The following is a 25,316-nucleotide window of genomic DNA, read 5'->3' as shown; positions in this document are numbered from 1 at the left end:
ATTTCCAGGTACTTAATTTGATGATCAGGTTTGGATCTGCCCCCGAGGCACAAGTGTGCCTGTACCTGCTGGCAATGAGGCCTCTGATTTAGTCACCTAACTTGTGTGTCCCAAAAGAATTGCACATTTTTAGTGTCTTACACATTCTGAAACTGAAGCCCAGAGATACTAACTATAAACGTATCTCCGTTAGTCTAGACTATAATTTTCTCTGATGTCTCTGATGAATCCTGCCCATCGCCCCACATCAGCACTCAGCCGATGCCCAATGCGACAACGCTAGAGGTCTCAGTGTTGCTGAGAAAATACTGGTTTTAGCAATAATCTCAGCAGGGCCACACGTGTGTGGGTGCCAGGCCAGTGCTGTGCCCATCTTGGACCGCTGTGCTGGTGGGATGAGCACGGTGCCGGGGCGTGGGCCTCTCGCTGAGGCTCTGCGCTGCCCATCCACCTGCCTCTGGGCTTGGTGCTGCTCAAGGGGGTGACCCTGGGGTTTGGGTGCCCCTCGCTTGGCCGGGTGTGCCAAGAGCTGTGCTGGGTAAGGGTGGTCCTGCCCAAGAGGCGAGTTTTGGCATCCCAGGACTGTGTGCGTGTGTGTGTGTGTGTGTGGAAGGTGGGCACCACTGCCCCCGCGCAGCCCCGCGCAGCCCCGCGCAGCGCCCGGCCAGGCAGCCCGGAGGTGTGGTGTGGCTTTTTAATTTTTTTTTCCTCTGCTTTCCCTTTTTTTTTTTTTTTTTTTTCTCCCTCTTTGCTTTCCCTCCCCTCCCGTTTGACGTGCGCGGTTTTGGTGCAATGCGAATTATCTCCAGTCATTCAGTCAGGAGGGGCAGCGCCAGGCAACAGAGCAGCGGCGGGGCTGCCTCCTTCTCCTCCCTCCTCCTCCTCTTCCTCCTCCTCCTCCTCCTCCTCCTCCTCCTCCTCCTCCCATTGCCATAACAACCGCGCACAGCCGCTGCGCCCGCGGTGCCGGCGGGGCCGCACCGCTCCGCACCGCACCGCGCCCGGGAGGCTGAGCATCCCACGGGGCCCCGCACGCCCCGCACGGGTGGGGTTGACGGGCGGGCGGGGAGGGGGGGGGGGAAGAGACAGTGACCTCCCTCAAAAAAACCCCAACCAAAAACCCCAAACCTAGAAAACAAAAAACCCAACGAAAAAAAGGGACTTTTTCGCGGGGAGGGTCTGTCAAGGACCAAAGTGACCCCAAGACAAGGGTGCGCGCAGCTGCTGCGCGGAGCGCGGAAGGAGGGAAGGACAGGGCAGCCCCGCGAGTGACTCCGCGGGGGGGCGCGGAGGAGGGGAAAGGAGGGAAGGGGGGGGGGGGCAGAGAAAGTTGGGAGGAAATAGCCCAGGAAAAGTGACACTCGCGGAGCCCGCCGGAGCGCGGAGGAAATAAAAGCGGCGGCGGGCAGGAAGTGTGAGGAGGAGGAGGAGGAGGAAGAAGAAGGGGAGAAGGAGGAGAAGGAGGAAGAAGAAGAAAGAGCAGCTGCTGCTGCCGCGGCAGAAGAGAAAGCAAAAGCCGCACGCCGGCTCGGTGCCGCCCGGCCCGGGATCCGCGGGGCTGCGCGGGGCTGCGCGGGGCTGAGCGCCGCGGCCATGGCCCGGGAGAACGGGGACGGTGGCGGCTCCTGGAAGAAGCAAGCGGAGGACATCAAGAAGATCTTCGAGTTCAAGGAGACGCTGGGGACGTAGGTGGCGGGGAGCGGCCGGGGGGGTGGGGGGGCGGCGCTGTCCCTTCCCCGCGGGGATGCGCGGGTCGCTCCGCGGGTGGGTGCGTGTGCGTGTCTGTGTCTGTGTGTGTATTTTCGCGTGTGCACCCTTCGGTGCTGCTCCGCGCCCCGCTCATCCATCCGAGCAAGAAGTCGGGGCGATCTGGAAACACGGAGAAAAATATAACTGTGGGGCAGGAGCTGGGCTAACACCCCCCCCCTCACACCTCAAAAAAAAAAAAAAAGGGGGGGGGGAAAAAGTGTTTTAAAATATTCATAGACTAAGCAGATGGGGAAAGGCTTTTTCTTGATAGTGAACTGTAAATAAATGCGGTCTGACTTGCACGCTTTCCCCTAAAGCCGATGGCTGCATCTATTCGTGGACAGACGAGCAGAAATAATCGGAGTGGATTGGATGTGTATTAGCTACGATGCTTAACTGTTGTTGGGGTTTATTTCTGTTATTTATAGTGGCGGGGCATAAAGATTAGTAAAACGTTAGAGGTTTTTTTCTTTTTTTTTTTTTTTTTTTTTTTTCAGAAGGCTGAGAATAAACATGCGCAGATGGTGCAAGGGAGCGGGGTGCAGGCTGATGCTTTTTTGGCTGAGCGGAGAGTTTTATTTTTGTTAAAACAATTTTTTTCGTAGAGGATATTGTAGAGGTAGAGGGCCGGGAGTGCTGAAGGAAGTCAGCGTATGGGCTGCTGTATGTATATACGTTGAAATGAAAGTTCAGTTGTAAGGGGAAGGCTCTTTGTTACTGTGTGCCCCTGCTTTAATTGCAACTCATGTCTCAAACCGAAGCGTTGTTAATCCCACGTAGTGCTTCTCATACTCTGCGTGCCACTTCCAAAATACGGTTGAACAAGTTTTGACTGTAATATTTCAGTTTCTTTCTGCTTCCAAGGGAGGGCTCTCTATAAACAGAGTATTTCTGGTTCACGGACTCACTGGTTTCCCATGAACAAACTGCGAGTAAGAATCAGGCTGGGCATTTAATATGGAGGTGGGTCACGCAACTCTGTTGTGATGAGGAGACAGTGTAGCCCTCAGAAAAACACAGACTTAGCAAATCAAATTAATGTCTGCCCAGGTCTTTGAAGAAGCAAAGTGCAGCGTAAGAGCTAAGTGTTACGGTGTATTCTTGTCACCTTAATCGAGTTTCTGCTGTCAGAATTTCATACTGGGAGAGACGTGTCCCTGCTTGTCACCTGAGGCGTGCGGTTCCCTTCCTGAGCGAAGGGGTATCGGGGAGGAAAGTCTTAATGCCAAGAGATTCGTTAGAGCAGCAGGACAGTTCGCTGTGGTTTCCATTATACAGCTATCATCACCCTGGTTGCTGTGCATGAAGCCATCTGCAAGGGTTAGTTTGTACCGCTGAAGAAGTCTGGAAAGAATTGTGGCCTTGATCTGTATCCTACTGATGTTAATAGGAGCAGGTGTAGGTCCCAAGGAAGGTAAAGTTGGTCAGAGTTAATAGTTATGCATATTAGCATGGCTGTTGCAAATTAAATTAATTAAATATGGCCAATTAGTGTCTCAAACTATTAGCCACTGTCTTAGCCTGACAGTTTGGTTAGTAAGTCCTTTCTGATGAGGGTGGAAGCTGTGAAGTTTTTAAACTTGATTTAACAGTCAAATCTAGAAGATTTTAGATAATTAAAATAATTGGATTACAAACCTGGACCTCTATAAAGAAAATAGAGCTGTTTTCTTTTCCAGACATAGCCACATTAATTATGAATGTGTGTGCATTTAACAGCCTACACATCAGTTGTCTTCTGGTTGTGCATTTCTTAGTTTCAGAGAGCAGTCTGATAATTAGAAGATCTGAATCCGAGTTTTGGTTCTGTCCTTGTCTGTCCATCAGCACAGCACCTGCAGCTCCTGCCAGCTCTGGTGTGATTTAACAGGGTGTGAAACTTCTAAAAAATTTGGGCCATCACTGTGCAAATCATTAAAGTACCTGTTCCATTCCCACTAAAGGCAATGAAAGTCTGTTCACTGACTCAAGAGGCAGATATAAGGTGCAGGGCTCCAAATGATGGGACACTTTCTCAGTTATTGATAGGAAAGTACTTAAATAGGAATTAAGCAAAAGTTTAAATACCTTTAAAGCACCTGGACAAAAATGTTTTTCTCTGTTGTTACTTAGGAGCAGGGACAAAATCTGCTTTGATCCCTCCTGCACATTAATGCTGAACTGGGTTGGACATCCAGCGGTTGATCTCACCATCTAATAGATTTTTCTCTAGCATGGATGGGCTTGGAGTGAAGAACCTGGTGTGTCAGATGAGTTGCACTGGATTAGTGTGGTAGCTGTGTTTTGCATTTCTCTGTCACGTTCCATTTAAGGATGCCAAAGTGCTAAAAGCGCTTTTAACAGAAAAACGGCCTCTTTTCATGCAGCAGTCTTAACTGCCATTGGTAAAACTGATTGGAGAAAGAAAAGCACTAAACCCCCAAATCAGGGAAGAAAGTGAAAGAGAAACTTTAAAAACATATTTTATTTCAAGTGCATTGATTTGTGAATGTTAAATCTGTGTGTATATTAATGATTTGTTCTCTGAAAGGAGTCTTTCATCTGAGTAAAAGCTTTTCAGCAGATCTTTAACATGGGAGAGTTGAAAATGCTGGAATTATTAAAAAGATCCTAACTCAGTTAATCATTATATCATTTGGGCTTCAAGGAACCTCTAATGAGTACCCAGCTCTCTCTTCCAGAGCTGGAATTAATTATTTACAAGCCTCTGTAACTCATGTCCAGCCACATTGATACTGAAATAGGCATCCTGAATTGAACATCACCTCTAGATGTAAGAAAGCAACCTTTTCCATCCAGAGAATTGTTTCCTTTGGTGGCTGAGGTCTGTGCTGATGTCTCTGCTCAGTGCTGGTGGGCAATAGTGTTCTGAAGCAGGATGGTACCCAAACCTGTATTTACCCTGTTCTGTATTTATGCAGTCCCTAAGCATTTGCAATCATAGTTTGTGGCTGCAACCTCTTGGGTACCAGAGTGTCAACAAAATATTTTGGTAATATTAATCAAGAAAATAGAATATATTATAAATAAAATATAAATATAAAAAGTATATTCTATATATTATTATCCATAAAATATATATAATGGACCTTTGGCTGTCTCAGTTTGGTGGTGCCAGTCCATGTAGAACTGCAGTAACACAGGAGAGAACCACACTACGTGCAGGTTCAGTGGGGGCCTATTCTTGAAACTGGACCTGTTTACTACTGAATCATTGAAAGTGAAATTACAGATCCTGAAAAAGTAGCTAGGAAGAAATACGCAAAGTAAATCAAGGATAAAACAAAATCATAGCAGTGGGCCAGATCCTCAGCTGACTCAATTTAGAGTCCCTTCCAAGTCAAGGCAAGTAAGCTTGAGGAAAGAAGAGTATCTGTCTGAATGCTTAGTTTTTTAAATTTCCACAAATTCACCTACTGTAGCTCTACTCAATTTGCAGACCTGCCTGGAGAGGGGGATTTCTGCCCTGGCCCTTAAGAGATGAGAAGTTTCACAAAAGCAGGAATCTGATAAGAGGATGAGTGTTCACTGAAGTATATTTTTTTTCTCCATATTTAAATGATACTATGTCTAAGGTGTTTTAAAACTTAGATTTTGACATTCTGAGAAGTAATAAGATACACCAGATCATCCACCATCCAAAGAGGAAAGCCTCCAATCATTTGGTCTTCCTAATCGGATCAGCCCCGCATTTCTAAGGTATCTGTCATTAGGCATTATTGACATCAGAGTTAAGGTGAAGTTAGAATATTTAGAAAGGCTCAGGCTTAGTAACTATGGAAATATTGGTGCTGTCCTTAAAAATGACGCAGTAGATTCCTTTAAAGCTTAGTAATGATAACACAGGGAGTTGCATGGATATAGCCATAACATAGTAACAGCTGGAAGGGAAGACAAACACTTTTCAATGATGCATCCAGTACTTTCCTAAAATACAGTATAGAGGAAACTTAGAGGCGGTTCTGTTTTTCTCAGGGGCTCTACTGTAATTTTTGGTTCATCTGTGCCCTGTGCCTCTTCCATACTCTTACGACATTTGGTGAGCTTCTGGAGCTCTTCATGACTCTTCTGCGCACCCATACGTGCTCGTTCATGCTGTGAAATGAAGCCACGCCACGTCCTGTTCTCACACCTGTTTTCTTTCTCACACACAGAGATACACACACACATTGTCATAAACTGTTACGTCTCCTGTGTTTTTGTCCTCTCACATGCTTCATGGTACCTTCCCCTTTATGCCATCTCACACTGACACTCAGGCTTTTCATGAGCTGGTCCGCCTCATGCTCTCATCTGTTCTTGGTTGCTCAGACCTTCATGCAGGACAAGGCTAATGGAGGTGACGTGCCTCGGGCCAGGCAGTCAGACTTCTACCAGGAGAAGATGCTGGTGTAAGGACAGGTCCTGGCAGAGGTGCCCCATGCATTTGAGTTGCCATGTAGAGGAGAGGTGCTGGGAGGTACCAGTAGGCTCAAGATTTGTTTGTCTCTGGTCAAACATCTTCCCTTCTCACCAACTGGGTGCCAAAACCACTTGTGTTGGATTCAGCACAACAAATCATCACTGTTTAGTCATTTAACTTGAGGCATCATGCAAGTTAACCCAGTTGTTTTTCACTTCTGATTTTGGAAATTCTCAAGACATAAAGAACCATGTTGATCTTTGTGCTTCCCCTGGCTCCATATCCCCCGCCCCCTTCAGTGAATACTGAAGAGTTTTTCTGATTTTCATGGTTCTGCTGACATTACCAGTAATTTCTGCCTCTCTCTCATGACACCCCAGTGAGGCAGCAGTGACTATGTTATACTATTTCATCTTTTTCTCAGTTTAGTATTTTTCTCTCTTTTTTTTTTTTTTTTTAATTTACATTAAAGAAACTTTTCCTGTTAAAAAATATCTTCAGTTTCCAAAAGTGCTGCAGTTAAGGCACATGTTTTCAAGGAGAAGGTTGATGTACCACTGGGGCAAACTGTGCAGGCAAGTGCTTCCCGTCTCCTCTGGGATGATTTGCTGGGAGAATCCTTTTGCCGTCTGAAAACTCTCAGGCTTCATGCAGGAGTCACCAGGAAAGAGCTTCTTGTCCACGTTTACAGAGGAAGATGTTCCATGATCATTTCTGACCTTAAGATCTGCGACTCTGGGAATCTTACCATCAAAACCACGTGGGGCTAGGGATAATTTGTGCTGGGAGGTGCATGGTACCTACAGCACCTCTCTAGCATCTGTGCGAGGAGGAGTGAAAGCTAAAGTCCAGGTATTAATGTTTAACTTAACGCTGTGAAACAACTCAGATGTTTTAGTTTGTGCTCTCTACATAGGACAAGCAGAAAAACACTGTCAGGATGACTTTAAGGTGACACATTTTTTTTTTAAACTAAGTAATCCTGTTTGCTATCCTGTGGCATAGTTCACTATCCAGTGTCTTCTTGCAGGCTTAAAGATAATGAGTCCCTACTATTTGCAAGATGAATTGTAGTATCTTGTGAAGTAGATTATTGGTCTCCCTTGAACAGTTACGGAAAATAACAGGTTTGTGCGTTCAGCTGGATTTGAAATGGGGAAAAAAAGAAAACCAAGATGGCGAATGGATTTAAAGACTGATGGAGAGGATTCTGGACAGTGCCCATTTGGGGCAACAGTAGCATAAAGGTCAATTTTCTTTAATCATCTAAAAATAAGATTCTGAAATACTCAATAATCAAAAGCTTTCAGGTAAACATGTAATTTTGGAGAGGCCCAGTTTGCTGTATTGTCAGCTCAAATACGTGCTCACACTTCCTTCATGAGCCTTATTTTCTACTAGTTTTGATGCCTTACCTCTTTTTGCCCTGCCTTGTCTCTCTTTCCATGGCTGTTCTCTTTCAAATACATCGTAGTTCTGTCTGAGCTCCCAGCTGCTGGCGGATACCTACTCACCTGCATGCCTGTGCAACCAAGAAGTGTGCTTGACTGGCAAGGTGACAGTAAGATATTTGGGTAGGGTTAGAATAAGGTATTTGGGTTTTTTCCCCCACTATTTTTTACACAGGGCTTAGGAAAGCCTGTGCCTAGGCCAAGACTCAGTATTACTACTCAGGGCCTCAATATAGCCAGTACCAAATCCACAACTGCTCTTTGTGTAGATATGAGCTGAGGGCAAGGCATGCATAAAAATATTGATATTTTTTGTCAGCCACAGAGGTAACTGACACCCTAAAACTCATTGCAAGCAAAACCCAGAGGGTCTGAAGACCTGGTGGAGAGGCAGTGGATGGAGATGAACCCAATTCTTTGGAGTCCTGTAGTAATCCTTTAACCAAAAGTCTATTCTTCCCATCACAGCCACAACACAGTGGGTGTGAGAGCCTTCTTCTCTGCCGCTCCCGCCATCTGGAGCAGCCTGTCTGCTTCCTTCACCCTCCATCTGCTTTCACATAGAAGCTGAAATATCTCTTTATATATTTTTTCCTTCCTTTTTGTCTCTTTTTCTCTCTACCTTGGTGACTGACCTCAATTATTTTTGTTGCCCTTCACACACAATTCTCCTGACTACGTGCAGAATGTTGGTTGGAGTTATTTAATCCTTTCAAACATCCAAGGATACAATTAATATTGAATAAAGTTGCATTGTTTTGGTTTGCTTGACAATAACAAGCATTTATAATAGGATTCTGAATTTATTGCCAGTAATGGTATTCACTTAAATGGTGAGTCACAGTTTATATTGAGGATTACTTAATAGGACCTAATTTTCTAGTCATTTTAGGAAGCATGAAAACAAGTTGGAACTAAACGGGTACTGTTAGTAAACAGGTAATGAGTGAAAGGAGGGATAAAAAGTTCCTTGGGGCGGTGATCTGTCATTTTCATTGTAATTCAAACCACCTTGCATTTCAGCACTTTTCTGTAAATAATAATTAACAACAATAACAATAATTTGCAAACATATGTGTGTGATTGGGCTGTTCTTCAATGACAAATAGCTTAGCCATCAGCATATTTCTTTTTTCTAGAAATCATACTGTTCCTTAAAACCTTCCTATCAAACACTGTTATGGTTTTTTGTTATCTGACTTGGCGGTTCCTATAATTTTCCTCTGAATGTTGCATCAATCATTTTTTAAAATGAAAACTATAAATAACAGATTGTTAATAAACTTTTCAAGGCCCTTCACTGATGTTTTCATGTTGAAAGCTGTGTATTGAATTTTACGCCAGGATTACTCACCAAACAGATTGTATGAGGTTATATTAAAAGAATACTCTTTAGCAGATTTTTTGGCAGAGTTAAAAAGCTTTTTTTTTTTTTTTTTTTTATTAACACTGGACATGCTAAGAAAAAGCTACTGGGAAGCTCGCTTTTGGATCTGATCTGTGTGGAACAGCTGAGCACAGGGCTGGAGATCTTCTGTAACAACAGAGGACTGATTTTGCTTGCTCTTTTCCTGGGCAATATCATATATCATATTTAATCACCAACAGTTTTGGACAAGTGGACTAGATAGCCATGAAGATACTTCTTAAAATACCTTTTTCAAGAGTTGAAAGGGTAAGAAGCATGTGAGAGAAAACTTTCTAGCTTAGGTGTATTGAGGATTTATTTTGATTTCTGGTTTGATTTTTTAATATTCCCAATGGGAGATAAACTAAACAGCTTCAGTCTACTTACAGGTTACAGGAGGAACCAAAGGGAGGTGCTTTTAATGATGCAGATGAACACAAGCATTTACCATTAGCATCAATAAGGTGCAGCACTGTGGCATCTCTCCCCTAGACTCTTTGCTTTTGCACTCTCTGGTCACTGTGGGTTCTTCTCATTGTCCCGCTGTTAACGATCTTCCTAGTTTAGGTTGAGTATTTGAAGGTATGTTCTTTCAAGCTTGAGCACCCAGAATTTGAGAATTACACTCAGTGTTCAGTTGTCAGAGTACAGAGGACCTAGAAATTTCATCCGCGGCTCATGGGTGTGGAGTGAAGCCAGGGCCCGTGGAAAGTCTGAGATCTGGGAGCCTTTAACCTCTATGTTTGTTTTGGTGGGAGTTGGTGTGGCAGTTCAGAGGGTAATAGCATCCTTGTTTATCAGCGGTGGGTGTGAAGGTCTGAAGGTCTTCCTAGGAGCAATGAAGGAGGGTTTCTTCTGATGTGATAGGTATCTCCCTTAAGACAGTACCACGCAGTGCTGCAGAGTCATTCTGTGAAGTTGGCGTGTTCCAGTTGACCAGTGTATTTAAAACCCGCCTGTCTGCCTGCCTGATGGCACATGCAATTGAGAAGTGTGTCCGCCTGGTCACAGAAATGGATGGGCTTTTGAGAGTAGTATGAAATAAAACAGCATAGCTGTTTGTGCTTAAATGTAGAGATTTGCAAAGGTTGAAAAGCCAGTGTGTATTTGAGGGTTGGACACTAGCAAGTGAAATATGAAGGGTCTAAAATATTTGGGGGTTTTATTACTATGCCTTTTATTGGCCTCAAATGAGACCAGGAACTTTTGAGCTAGGGATATTACAAACATCAGAGTAAAAGACTATTCGTACCCAGAAGAACTTATAATCTAAATAAATAAGACAAAAATGCGAACATTTTTAAAGACGAGAAAGTGTGTCACTTGTAAACCCAGAGCTGAGCCTGAACTTAACTCCTGCCTTATGCAGTGGACCATCCTGCTTCTTTTAATAACGGGCACTGTGTCAGCACCAATGTCTTCAAAGTGTATTTATTTATAAGTGATTCACCCAGCATCATCACATGTAATTAGTTTTTACTAGTTAAGGTTTGAAGATGCAAAATGTTGTCTGTATGCTGTTGGTAACAGTGCGGGCGCTTTATTGCTGTGTTGTTTTACAGATGCTCAGAGGAATTGAGGACTTCCCAGAGCTATAAAGAGCTGGAGCAGAATAGGCAGTTCTTGGGGTAATGTGGGATCCCAGCAGGATTCCATCCTCCCATCCTAGTTTAAATAATTCAAGGGACCAGGCTTCAACTTTCCAACCCAACTCATTAACTGTGACCCTGCCACCCTGTAATGGGCAAGGCCTGAAATGAGGGAAACTATTGGATGAAAAACTGGGGAAAAAGCAAAATGACATAGAAAAACCCAAACAACATAAAAGGGAGCTGGGAGGAGGGGAGAAGAGCATGTAGACGATTTGCAGCCACATGGAAAACTCCTCTGGGGAGGGCACAGGTTGCTAATCAAATTCAGCTGTAGTTGAGAGAGACTGCCAGAGCATCCCTGAATAATCCTGCATTGTTACATAGAGTTGGCTTGGAGATTTCCTCCCACTGCTCCCTCTTGTCTTCTTCTGCGTCTCAGTGTAAGTAAATTGGTACAATATGCCCAGCCATGAAACCTGCAGCTTTTGGAAATTTCAGGCACAGCAGAGTGCTTGGTGTGTGCTGTCAAGGGCAGAAGATATTGTGAGCATATTAAAATTGTTTTGTGCTCCCTACTCTCTTTTCTTGCAGAGTACTTGAAGAAATTCAAAGGCTTCGTCTTTTACTTTGGGACATTTTGTAGCTTGGACCTGAGATATCTTAAAGACTATATAAAACTGAGATCATCATCAGCCTCACACCTCTGCCATTAATGGGATTTCTTGCCATAGGGGTGTAATTAATTTGTTCGAGAGATGAAACATTTTTTTGTGGGGAAAATCTGACACTGTTGAGCTTCTCCATGAGCTGATGATGATCATCATAAGAACACCACCTCCTCTGAGTCCAAGCTATGGTGTTTTGAGACACCTTCTCTAGAATAATTGCATAGCAACCTGAATATTGCAAAGCAAACAAGCTTTCCTTCCCAACAGAAAGTTCTCCCAAATGTGAAAAAAACCCCAAACAAAAACAACACAAAAAACCCTACTAGAAGGCTGCTGTTCCTGTGTGCCTTTCTCTAGGGAGAGAAGAGGGAAGCAAACAACATGTGGCTTGTTAGCCAAGTTGCTTGATGCACCATGAAAAGATGCTTAGATAGAAACATTTATGGAGCAGAATAGTGGTGTGACTCCTATTGGCCGAATGACCCAGGTGCTGGGGCACAAAAGGAATAACTTAGAAAGAAAGGAAATTTCTCATGTCATAGATTTGACTTACGGCCTATGCTTTTTTGGAAGTGGAAGGCTATATATTTAGATGTTGGGGGAGAATGTACCAAGAAGTGAGCTGAAAAAAACAGGATTTGCAAAAGCATGTAGACCCAGGACACACAGGTACTGCAAGCTGCAGGGAGGCTTCTGCTCTTGGGTATGTTAAGGTGTGTCTGGAGTAATTTACTGGCTAGTTTTCCTGACCATAGCCTTGCAATTTATGTCGTGGACATAAAATCTGTGACATAAATCCTATGCTCTTAAGAGAGAGACCCTGAAAAAAAAATATCACAAGGCTTTGTAGGCAAATCCACTGAATGTGTTTCTCTGATGAATCTTATACTTTTAATGGAAAGAAAATAAAGTGAGTCTAGGATTCCTGATTGACAGCTGAGACCATTTGTGTCCAGAAAGCAAGCATGTACCCTTCTGGCACTGCTGAAAGAGAACATAATGAGTACTAAAGCTGAGAGCATGCTGCTTCTGCAGGTGAGTAGAGCTGCACTGGGGGAAAGCCAAAAGGGATTGCTCTGGGGCAAAGCAGAGCAATGGGATTCAGCTACAGGTAAATGCCAAGAAAGACTCATCTAAATAGGGTGCTTTTAGCCTAATTCACTCTAGATAGAGTCAGCTAGGTCCCCCTGCTTCTTCATGAGATACACAGCTGCAAAAATTCATAGAGATGGGTTCTTTGTACATTGCACCAGGCAACACTTAATAACTTTCAATCAAGGGCCTCTAAAATGATCAACAGCTTCAGTGCCAGTATTTGCTCTGGAGATACTATGATGCTATGACATCTTTATCTTGTATTGCCATGTTATGAGGAAGGTGTAGGAGCCCTTTATATATATATATATATATATATGTAGATATAGTGTCTATGTGCATATCTATATAATGTATATATATCCACACATTAAAAATACTATTTATATAGTGATATATAATGTTATATGATGCTAGTTTCTTGCCACACAACATGCTGTTTGGCTTCATTAATAAATGCATAGAGAATGACCTGTGCCATTTGGTAAAAACCATTATGAACATTGTTAATTTATTCTGTAGTTTGCATTTCTCTTCATATCTGGCTTACATTTAGGCAAAGCCAGGAGAGTCATGCCTACTCACATCACCTAAGCTTCTTTATCCTTAATAAAGGGTCTAATCCAAAATTCAGTATGAGGATATCCCCAGCGATGAGGAGGTATTTGTTGTTGGATTCAAACTGTCTTTAGCTGATTTCTAAATGCCTTTGTCTATGCAGTGACTTCTTGACAGATGCTTTCTGGTGCTTTGTTGTGTCCTTCCACCTACTGAGATAAGACTTGGGTCCAACCAATAGCTCTGTGTTTTTACTCTTGTTCACCAGTCAGCTGCTTTCAGTGATGGAAGGGGGTTAATGTTTTTTCCCAACCTGTCATCTTTAACAGGGATGACTTTGGTAGTGCTCCACAGCTGCTAAAATTTAGTGTTTGATCTTGCTCAGTTTGTGACTGGAGACCACGGAAAGCTCTCAGAGGCAGTCTTGGCTCTGTGATGCCACATATCCCCAGCAGCCCTCTAACTCAATTTCTGACACACTTCTGGTAGGTCCTCTTAAATATCGGAAGGAAAATGCTCACTGTGCCTAAGCTTTAAACAGTAACTCTGAGGTGCCCCCTCATTCAATTAGTTAATGAGGGTGAACCCAGTCAGATAAGAAGACCGTGATGGTCATTCCCTCTTCTCCTCCATCCCCACATTACCTCTGCTGCACTGAATCACCACTTTCCATCTCCTGTCTAAATCCTGCACAACCCGCTTGGCTGGGTGCAGTGATGTAGTCACATCCCACAGGTGTGCACAGCTGGGGAGCACAGCTGGAAGACAGCAAAGCGTCTTCTTTCGGGTCAGTTAAGGGCTTTTAGATAAAACACCTTTCATGTGGTGAAGTGAAGGCAGTTCGGAGCAGATGGAGTCTGTTAGAGCTTTTTGGGTGCCAACTTGACCACAGGAACTGGAGGGTGAATTAAATAACTGATGGTAGGAGGTCTGTCTCGGATAGCCTGTGAGGGATTCACCTCCATAGATGGGGTGGTTGAAGTATCTTCACTGACCACATTTAATTCCAGTCTGCACCACTGGTTGTGGAGTGATGGCAACTACTTGTTGCCCTCTGCTGCCGTACGGTTATGGCTTGAAAGTTGTGTCAATAAAAACTCAGCCTGCTAATGTAATTGTGGTGGTGGGTACATTAGTTCCTGTAATCAATTTTCTGCTATTATTTAAGTAATACCCCTTGGGATATAACAGTGGCTTAGATATTCTGGTACTTTAAGGCAAAATATGGAAGGTAGGAATACAGGTGGTAAAGATATTTCAAAAAACAGTTTTGGCTTTGGAAGGTGCCTGTAAAATGTCTTCCTTGAAGTCTTCTCATGTGTTGGCTTCATGCTCTGAATAGATCTTCCTGAAGTCAGAGGATAGCATGCAAAAGCGCACCAGGCCTGTTTTACTTCTGATTTTCTCTTAAATCATTTGTAGCAGTGCATAGTGACTGTAAAATTTTGCCTTTGATGTGCACAGCTTGGAGGTATTCCTTTGGGAGTCAAGAAAAGCCTATACTACTTGGCAGCATGCTGGAATAGCAGCACTTTATGCTCCTTATGCTCAGGTTTCAAACATCAATATAAAGTTACAAGGCTGTGGAGGAACTGGTTGTAATTCCAGGGCAGAAGAGGAAGGGGCTGAGCATGTCCCATGGGGTGGTTTGCATCTTCTGCCAGCCCAGTTGCTTGCAGGGATGTGCTGTGAAGTTCTTTAATGACACGGTACAGGTCATTACATAGTCCTCCAAAAAGGAGGTGGGGGAAGAGGAGAGTTACAAAGTACAAGAAGTTTTATTTCTTGTCATTCCATAGATGCTATGAATCAACAGATAAGTCAGTTGGGCTTTTTTTTTTTTTTTTTTTTTTCCCATCTTGTGTCGTTAAAAAAATCAGCAGCCACTACACTGAAATAGTTGTACTTTGCCAGGAACAATTTTTGACTGAGAACAATAAAGAATTGGTAGATGCTGGGTGGAATTCGTGTGTCAGTGGTTGCTGAATTCAACTTAAGAGCTGTAAACGGAACCAATCATCATTTCTTAATGAGATATATGAGAACAAAGAATCACAATGCTTGCATAATCTGTCACATCTCTATCAATGCTGCTTAAGCAATTATTCAGTTTGTTCAATGGTTTGACAAGGTAACATGACAAAATCAATTTACAAAGCAGATTAAATACAAATATGCAGTACTTTTTTTTTTTTTTTTTTCCCCCCAGAATGTAATTTTTAAAGCCTTATCCTTTTATCCTTACAATCCCTACACAGTCATCTGTTTTCAGTGGTACTGTTTGGATGAAATCCTACATGGCCCAGAGTGACATTATTCACCAGAGCATTTGTCATTTATCCATCTCTGGTCTAATGAGACTGTCGTCTGGACCTTGGTAAAAATGAATGATGCATTGCTCTGATATACAGTGTATGTTTTTCACTTAGTGCTAAGGTTGTATTATTTTTCCAGGGTCCTTAAAGAAGCGTGGCCCTCAGCCCTTATTAACACTTAATGTCATTCTTTCTGAATATTTTATTTATTTGGCAGCAAATATAGGAGAAACTTGGTATGCGTTTTCTAGGAGTTAAAGAACAAGCATTGTACACAGAGGTGATACGATCATCTATTTTAATACCACACCTTGCATCACGCTGCAGCAGACTGGGGCTGGGATGGTCCCGTCCCTGTTTGTAGCAACGGGTATCTGCAGCAAACCACTGATAACAACAAGTTACAGGGACTGTCGCAGTGGACACTAAATGTCACCTTCAGCAGTAGGTGTTCACTGGTCTTACCCTTTTCCTCCCTAAATGAGTCCCCATACTTCAAATGTGCTTGAGTAGCACAGTGTAATGAAGCTGTGGCACAGAAGAGGTTATTTTTTCTCCCCCGTGAAAAGTTTGCACCTCTCATCTTCTCCCTGGGGAACTCAAGGATGTAAGATTTTTGCTCCCTGTACAAGTAACTCTGGGATTCCCTCAGTCCATTTGTGTTTTATATAGTCTACAAGATGCCATCGGCGTACCTATCTGCATATCTCATTATGCCTCTAACATTGTGTGTCACCGGGTGCTCAACAGAGATGTCATAAACAGCTTTTAGGGAATTGTGAGCGTTTTTCTTTTTATTTCAGACAAGGTGACAGGCTTCCCAGCAGCCTTTTAAATATACCAGAGGATTGTGTCATGGAAGAAAATAGTATTTCTTAACTTAACATTGCCATATGACTCCCATTACTATAATTTCTGAGCAAATCACAGTCCTTACAAAATCTGTGATACTGAAAACTCGTATGCTTATATTTTTGCTACATTTATGCATGGCATATGGACTTCCAGTATCTGGTTACTCAGTTTCTGCTCAACATCTTGTATTTTCTGGTGACTGTTGAAGAATCTGAATACGTACAGTATTTCCTTGTCTCTTATTGGTGTTGCTGCAGCCTTTATTTTGTGGTTTGTTGGCTAACTGTCAAATACTCATGGCTTCATTAAGAAACAGATGTAGAGGTCTACACTGTGTTTTTGTAGCTGCACTTTTGACATATTGTATATGTCCTTAATTGATTTTGTTCAGGATGATACCATCTGCTGGCATCTGTTTCTGCTGTGGCTCTTGCTGAATACTTGGGTGTATCATGGTCTATAAGGACAAATTACAGGATTTCAGCAAGGTATTATATTGATTATTTTTCTGAAAGAAATGAGAGCAGAGTTTGAACATTGGATGACCTTCTATCTGCATAATTTAATATCTAGATTAATACAGCTTATTCCAAAAAGCATGTTTCAGGGAAGAATCAGTCACTGTGTCTATGTTGGTCTTTCTCTTAATTTATTGTTCGTGGGTCTGGAAATGTGTTGAAGCTCCCAGTCTGGGAGAAAAGCAGCCTTTGGGTTAATATTTGGCTGCCCTTGGTCGTGGAGGGATGCAGAGTAAACTTGTAGATCTGTCTGAAGCCTTGATATGAAATTCTTTCTGAAAAACAGTCAAGATAAGTAATCTTTGAACATCGCTTACCATATCAGTAAGGTTGATGGGCTTGTCAGCTTTTAACATAGCCAAGCATGTTCTGATGTGAAGCTTTTGGTGGCAAAAGCAGTACAGGACAGGCACTGGATGAGATATTTGCTGAGGATGCAAGTGGGAAAATATGTGTTCTCTCCTGAGAGTCCAGAACAAAATCCTCTTTTTTGTGTGGCCCACTGTCATGTTGGATTTAGCTCTCCATCTTTAGCTCAGTCCATTTTATTAGACAACATCAGCAGTTATGGTAGATTTTATTGTAGTTGCCGTGTCCATGTCTGAACTATGAAATGCAGTAAAAATTCCATTTCCTGACACTCTCTGTCTCTGGTCAGGACAAGTGCAGGCAAGCATCAAACAGTACTAGGTCGGGATTTATCTGTAGTGGCCTAACTCTGCTCCCAATAAAAATAGTGAGAGTTGGCCTTTGATGTTGTTAAACCAGTTTTGAGATGCTCGTGAAGCCTTTACCTCTGTCCACACTGCTCACATGTGGTGGCGACAGGGAGGAGAAGTGGTGTCATGCAAGGAAATGAGTCCTCCAAATACTACTGAAGACAGGGAGATGGGTGTGCTTAGTGTTTTAATAGAAGTGGGTCACCAGTCTGAAATACCTGGTGTCCCAGCAGAGCTCAGTTGTCCTTGAGCTGGAGTTGTCTTTGTGGTAGTTTGTAAGGGCAGGATTCAGCAGAAAACTTAAATACAGAGAGCCTTCCAAGCCATGCATGTGTATTAGAGCTCACACAAAGGTAATTGTGGAAGCACAGGTTCTCCTTTTACTTTGCCAATCAGTTTCTTTGGCCCAGTGTCCTTGCTGTTGCTGTTCTCCAACTGTTGATGTCACAAATATTGCTATCCTCATATTGGTAACCGCTCAGGAGTTGGACTTTGTAAAGTCATGAGCTTTGGAGATGATGTGGACTAGTGATAGAGGCATTTATTGGGTGGAAGAGCACTAGATAACAGTTTGGTAGACTTGAGTTTAATTTCTGACTACAACAGTGGCCTTTTTTATGACCTTGGAAAAGTTGCAGCACTTCGCTGGCCTTGTTTCCCCATCTGTCAGTCACTGACCTACTTTGTAACTCACTTTGAGATCTTACTAACTAAGGCTTGCTATGTGAGATGTTCAAAATGTGCTATGTAAGGTGTTGTTTTCATCATGGTATTATGGTAAGAATCTCCCCTGTTGTATTTAAGTATGCTGGGAACTTGGCTTCAGTGCTTGTGCTTTGCAGATGATGCTTTGTGTGGGACAGGTTTGAAATTCTGGGGTTTCAACCCCAAGCCCCAAATCAAGGTTGACATCTGGGTGATTCCCACAGCCCTTCCCAAAGGGGGGGTGAGTTTACCTTTAAGCTTCCCTCCAAGGTGCTCCAGCCTTGCAGACAGAGCCATGAGGTAAAGGAGCCCCAGGGGTCCTGCATTGAGTAACCCAAGGTCAGGTGTTCACTGAGGGATAAAAGCTGGGACCCCTGGCAGAAGGGGCAGTGTCTGTGTGTGAGGTGGATGCCCTGTGCAGAGTTCCCTGTTGGGGAAGGATGTCCTGCCTCCCTGGGACTGGGCTCCAGTCAGGTCTGGCTTTTGTAAACGTGGGCTGTGTAGAGATTCAGTATGTGGCTTCCTTGGTCTGATGTGTTTGGTTTGTTGACCTGGCTGTCTCCTGTCCCTTCTATGGGAGACTGCATTTCACCATTTATCCCACCCATTGTTGGTTGTGTGGTGTTGTTGTTGGGGTCAGTGGGATTGATGTCAGTTATGTATAATCTGACTGTCTTGTTTGTACCCCCAGAGCTCACCCATGTACTGACACTTTTGTATCAAATACAATTTGGTTATTGGTTCATCTTTATGCTGGCTGTGTTCTTTCTGCTAGGCCTAATAATTGGCAAAACAAGGTTTCCGCAAGAACCTGCTCTGTTCCCTAAAAATACCACTGACTCTAAAAAGAGGTGGAAAGCCCCACCTCAAGAACACTAGAAATGGGACAAGAGAGTAAACCCACCTGAAATGCATTTTGTTTTCTGAAACTTATCTTTCAGTGTGCTGGGAATCCCAGCAGGGCAGAAAGACCTTCCAGAAATGTCTCTGAGCTCTCAACTCCAGCTGGCTGATGGGTTTTCCAGTACTGGTTTGCCAGTTGATGGACATTAGGGAGACAACTGGAAAGAACTCTGAAGCTGTGAGGCAGTTTTCCCCTTCAGGTTATAAGTGGGAGTCAGAAAATAACTGATTTTAGCATCACGCTGCCAACAGAGTGGGATTTGCAGAACAGTGGATAAGGATTTTTACTGCCTTGAAGAGCCTTCCAGTGGTAAGACAACATGGTCTTGCCTCAAAGATACATTTGTACTGTTAGTTATGTTAGTTATATGTTAATTATATTTTTTAATGTCTAACAGTCTTTGTGCCTCTTGAAAATCAGTGCAGTAACTGAAGTCAACATGGCAAGCAGCTACACCAACCCTGAAGCAATAAGCCTTTTGAAACACCTTCAAAAAACAATGAAAGCAATTGGAGGAGTGTCTTCATTTCGATGACTTCATGAGGAAAAAAGTGGTACCTGTGAGATGCAACAAGAATAGAGTTGTGTTTCCAGACACCACAGCACTACTGTTTTTGTAGGCAGAGTGCATTCAGGTTTTTTCTCTGATTCTGGAAAAGTAAAGTTAGTGCATAAATTGGAAAGCAGGCTTTCATTTAAACTGCATGATTTAGATCTGATGGTGAAGGCTGCTGCTGTAGAGCATTTGGCATTCATCAGAAAAATCTCCAAGTCTAAACAGTTTTATTATGCAAAGTTATATAGTTGGAAGGTAAAACACTCTATCTTTTTCTACTTTGAAGAACAGTGCCAGCTGATGGATGTCCTGTCAAATTTCTCATAAGTTTGCAGGGAAGGTGAATAGCTGTAGGTCTCACTCTTCAACCTATGGCTGCTATAAACAAGGAGCCCTGGGGGAAAAGGATGCTTAGCTGGGCTGTGGGTAGGGGAGCAGCTGTGCTCATGTGGGTATTTTCAAATAATGTGTTGCACAAAGTGAGAGTTAGCAAACTGTTGACATCTCTGTGATTTAGGGTCCCAGTATTTGGATCTTTTAATTCAGATTTTATTAGCACTACTTTATATTTCTTACAAGGCACTTCCACTGCTCCACTAACAAAGCATACAATGACTGCGCTTTTACATGAGAGTAGAGATTTTCCTGAAGTGAATTTTCCTTAGTGATTCAGGGAAAATCACGGTTCACTAAAATGTTTATTAAAGCTTCACCCTGTTTCATGTGTGATTAATTTGCTTATGCGTACTGCTATGTGTGCTTATCCCCAAGCACATGCTAAAGTCCTTTGAAAGGTGTGAAGTCAACGGGACTTCAACAGGAGCCAAAATATTAAACACTTAATTGCTTTTTTGGTAGGTATGGGCTACTCAAAGGTGATGAACAGTCTTCCTGAGTGATTGTCCTCTGTATTCCTGTACGTTTATTTCTACATAATGAAAGGGACTAGGTTTGCAATATCACCCGGAGTTCATCGCAGAAGCCATAAAAGCCCATGATTTTGGGTGGGAGACCTCTCTAGCCACACCAGCTGAGTAGGATGGGAGCTGTGGATCAGACTTCAGCTCTGCTGGGAAACTGATGCCACAACAGCCATCACCACTGGTTTGCCTGGATGGGGCAGCTCGAGCTGTGGGGACAGCCGTGAAGAAGCAGCTGCATCTGGTGGGGATGCCTGGCCCTCGGTGTCCTGCTCCCACCCAGCACTGAGCCGCAATGAGCATGGATCAGAGCCCTTTTAAGCCATTTTGTAACACATCCCTGCAGAAGTATCTCATCAGGGTGAGAGGGAATAAACTATTTAGCTTAGCATACTGTTGATACACCATAAATATTTTTCTTCATTCCATAAAAACTGCAATAAGGGAACACCAGCCTTCATGAAATGCCCTTTAAAATGCAGTAAGAAAACTCAATATATTAATAGGTTCCTATTTAATCAAGCAATCCTTTAAAGTGAACTCTGAGTGCTCAGAAAAATAACTTTCCTCCATCATAGGCAAAGAAAATTTTTTTTTGATAGTTTTCGCTTTTCTGGGAAGAGGACTGTAGCAGAATGTTGTCACCCAAGGCCCAATTTGCTGCCTTGGGTTATTCTATTTCTTGCATGTAGTTCAGGTTTATTCTCATCTGAGGCTGTGCTTTAAGTGGACTGTATAAAACTTAGTGGTCTTTCAAAATCTTGAGGAACTATAAGAAAGGACACATTATCTCTTCACCTTGTGCACTGCAGGATCTGCAGAGATTGTGAAAAGTGCTGCTTTTTCAGACAAATCTGCTCTTTCCCAGGAATTACTGTTTTTTTTAAAGGCAGTATAAAGGCTGAGTGGGGTTCACTGCACCTACAAAGGATGGATGCATTTGCCTAAATTTAGGCATTCAGTGTCATTTGGGATGTCCCAGGGTATCCGAAACAGCCACATGAAGCTGGCAGGGGTGACACTGGTGCTGGTGATGGGTGCCCTGTGGGAGCTGAAGGCTGGGTAGAATAGCAGGGAGGGTCTTAAATGGCATTAAATGGCATATAGGTATGATATACCTATAGGCAGCTCAGTAGCATCCTTGCTCACTGACGTTTGGGTTCTGAGATGAATGAAGGAGCAGAGTTCTGCGTGACTGAGGGTGCTGGTAGAAACACCTCCTCATCAGAAACCAGCCCAAGACTGACACAGACCAAGAGTTGTTGCATCGGCATAGGGGAGCTGATCTCCTGGTTTGAGGAGGACTGAGCTGGGTGAATGCTGTTTGTAATATAAACACTGCCATAAGGGCTTTTTCCTGGTGGTTCACGGTCTTACAGGTGAGATTAAACATTTAATAGCTCTGGTGTTCAGTTGCAGTTGATTAATTCATCTGAAATTAGGCCAAAGGTGCCTCAAACTGGGCCACCTCGATCAACAGCCAGCTTGAAAATCTAGGTATGTGATTTGTCTGTATTCACCATGAGAAAACTGGGTGTGTTTCATGTTCCTGATCTTGCAGCATGTTGCTGGGATTATTGCTAGGCAATTAAATTTGCAGCAATTTAGCTTGTGCAAGACCAGGTCCCAGGGGTGGTATGGGGATAGCAGCTCCTTTCTCGGTTGGATCCTGTCCTTTTACTGCATGTAAAATCTTCCATTAAATAATGCTGGCAAAAGTCAAAATTATTTTGGTTGGGCCTAATATTATTCTCTTCATTTTTTTTTCTTGCCAGATTTCCAATTATCTCTGGAAACTTAAGACAACTTTTTTCAGTCCTCTGAGGGTGGCGGTAGCACTGTTCTCTTTCCCTGTATTTGGCACAAATAAGACATTCCTTTAACGTTGGTCATTTACAAATAAGCTCTTGCAAAGGAAAAGTAGAACCTCATGCATCCCCAGTTGTACCACTTGGACTGCTTTCCTGAAAAACACTCCCTTGTGAGAGTTACATATTGGGTTTGTAACCCAGTGGGGAACCTGTGTGATCCACTGCTTCTGCTCTGCAAAGCAGCATCCACAGTAATTAAACATTAACTCTAACTTTTCTTGAAAATAGCTGTCATCATTACTCTTTGCAGTTGTGAGATTTTTTTAAATTTTTGCCTGCATACTGAATATAAGCTTTTAAAGCATATGCCTCCTCTTTATCTCAGTTGGTATTTATACACTGAAAGGTGATTTGGATCCTGCGACTTCATGTCAATGTGGCCAATTGGCTTGAAATTACTTCTGGGTCATTATGCAGAAACCAGGGAATTTTTTGCTCCTGGTTTAGTGGGTGATGAAAGAGCCTTTTTTCTGCCTTCACATGGTAAAATCGGCAAGGGCAGAGACTCAGCTGGCTGCGCACAGCTTCGGTTGGGTGTTTCTTTAGGGAAATGTGGGTTGTTGGCGGAGGTGCAGGCGGGTGGGAAATGGAAACTCCAGCTCTGTAGTGGGACTTTCTTCAGCCTCATTTTCTCTGAACCATCCTCCAGCTGGCAAAATCTTCCTGCCTCTGTGGTTAGAGGGCAGTCAAGCACAGGAGCAATGGCTGGTTTTGGTTGCCTGTTGCCCCACGCTTTGAAGTTGTGTTACTGTTGTCCCTCACTTACATGAAGCCTTCTGCGCCGGTATTATGCTGCCTGGGGTTTGTGGATGGTTGGGGTCCGGAGGGTGAGAACACACAAGAATTGGAAAAACAAAGCAGGAGAGTGGGGGAAATATGAGTCATAGCTGAGCTAAGTTGCTTCTTAGGTGGCTTTAAAGGAAAATCACTGCACAAAATAGTTTCGTAGCCTGAAAAAAAAGAAGGGAAAAAAGAACAAAAAGGGAAAAAAGAAGAAAATGAGACAAAAATGAAAAAAGATGGAAAAGAAAAAAAAACCAAAAAGAAAAAAAGAAGTTTGATTATTCTTGGATTACAGAAAAGTGAGAAGCACTGATCAGCATCCTTATTTCCAGGGCTGTGCGAGCTCTGAGCATGTTAGATGGTTTCCAGTTCAGGGCTGGCCAATGTCCAGCTGGCGGGAGCACGGCCAAAAGATCTCCTGTCCGTCTGTGAAACGCCGCATAGATGCACCACATGCTGGTTGAGCACAAATTCCTCGCTTTACAGCACAGCCCACTCTTTAAATAAGAAAACAAAAAAAAAATTTTGAAAAGTTAGAAGAAAACCTCTGCCAAAACACAGTGTTTGAACCCTGTGGCAGAGGTTGTGGTCGTGGATCCTTCTCTCCACAGCCCAAGCTTGCTCCCCCCGAGGCGTTTCTTAGAGGTTTGATTCCCATAACGTGGGGCTGGGGAGTGGGGGCAGCTCAGACACATGTGTCTTTTGAGCAGTAGCAGCTGAAACAAAGAAATGAAGTTATTTTCCAGATTCATCAGTAACCACTGAGCACTTTCCATACCTTCTGCTCCTCTGTCTGAGTAGGAGAATTTCCTTTAAGTCTGGGAAACTTGCATAGTGCAAGTGTCAGACTGCATACCCTGGGGAATTTGCAATGATTAAGTCCAAAAAAGAAGCTGTTGGTGGAGTGAAGCTGCTGAAGGCTTCTGTAACATTTAACGAGGCAGACGTGAAACAAACTGTTTTTGCAGACATGATGCGTTTAAAGACTGCAAAATCCAGCCTACTCCTGAGTCTCCCAAAGTTAGCGAGCAAAATGGGAAAAGGATGGGATCTACGGGTTATCTCCTGCATGGCAGTCTTTAAAAAAATGCCAACTGAGTAATCTTCACCATCCGTCAGTGCTTGCCTCTTGCCGTATTTTGTATTTCTTGCCTGCACAGGCGTGCTGAGCTGTCTTGGGTTCGGGGCCAACACCTCTGCGGTGATTTGCTGTGTGTCTCCCCCAGACCGGGAGGCAGCCCTCGGGAGGGCGATTGCCTCGCTCGGCTGCACGAGAGCCAGAAACATGCTGGTTTTCTGAGGTTTTGATTTTTAACCTGACCGGCAACAGCGGGGATTGAATTATCTCCTTGGGAGAAGGCAGCTTCATGCACCGGCCGTGGTGCTGAGAGCAGCTGTGACTGCATGACCCCGAGACAATTTAGCTCTGGTGCCTGTGCTGAGAAGTCAGATCTGGTTCATCTGGATCTGGTTGTAGGCTCAGTTTAATTAATCTTTTCTTCAAAGCAGATTAAATTGATTGCTTTGTCAAAAAAAAAAAAAAAAAGAAAAGAATTCCCTTTTGCATTTTTTTTTTTTTTTTTCAGTAGCCAGCTGGGAAAAAAGAGAAATTAGGAGGATTCAGATGGTTTTCACTTTTAAATCTTTATTAAAAAAATTCCAGTCTATTGGATATGAATTAAGAGGCTGTAGTATAGATTGTTCCCTCATTTTTAATGATCCTAGCATGACATGTCCTGCAGAAGCAATAATGGAAATAAAAATTTGCTTTACAACCCAGTAAATGAAGAGACGATTACAGCTCAGAACCACTCCATCCTCTCCCTGGAAGGCCCTAAACACACCAAATATAAGGAGTTAAAGCACTACTATTTCCATTTGGGACGTGTGTGCATGCACTCTGTCTCCTGTTTCAAGAATATCCTCTGCACCTGGGATGTGATGGATTTACTATACTTGTCTGGAGCTGGGACTTCCCGTGCTGGATGAAATTATACATTGGTTGGGTTTTTTTATGGATGCATGTGAGCTGCATGTGTGGAGTTCGTACTGACCAGGACTTCTGAGATTTTGGGTGTCCCAAAAATCTTCCACAAATTGCCAGCTGTCTCTTCTTGCACTTAGACAAAATTTCCAGACAGAAAATATGACCTCTGTGGGGAAACTCAGGGGGAAAATGATTCTAAAACTGGAGCAGTGTTCACTTAATTTGGGCAGGGTGGATATTTTTGTTAAGTTTTAGCCTGG

At 43.2% G+C, this 25,316-nt stretch overlaps 1 protein-coding gene across 3 annotated transcripts in view; it reads left to right on the top strand.

Annotated features, from left to right (window-relative positions):
• Positions 1–1,330: 1,330 nt before the first annotated feature.
• CAMK1D (calcium/calmodulin dependent protein kinase ID) overlaps positions 1,331–25,316 on the top strand; it is a 227,004-nt gene continuing 203,018 nt past the window's right edge. For all 3 annotated transcript variants that reach the window (XM_074903490.1, XM_074903489.1, XM_074903488.1), the window contains exon 1: positions 1,331–1,685. In XM_074903490.1, coding sequence (XP_074759591.1) covers positions 1,594–1,685 — 92 coding nt within the window. In that variant the 5' untranslated portion in view covers positions 1,331–1,593. The remainder of the gene's footprint in view (positions 1,686–25,316) is intronic.

The sequence above is a fragment of the Athene noctua genome, chromosome 3, assembly GCF_965140245.1.
Source record: "Athene noctua chromosome 3, bAthNoc1.hap1.1, whole genome shotgun sequence".
NCBI classification, from domain to species: Eukaryota; Metazoa; Chordata; class Aves; order Strigiformes; family Strigidae; genus Athene; species Athene noctua.
The sequence above is the reverse complement of the archived record's forward strand: the minus strand, read 5'-3'. Positions and strand labels throughout refer to the sequence as shown.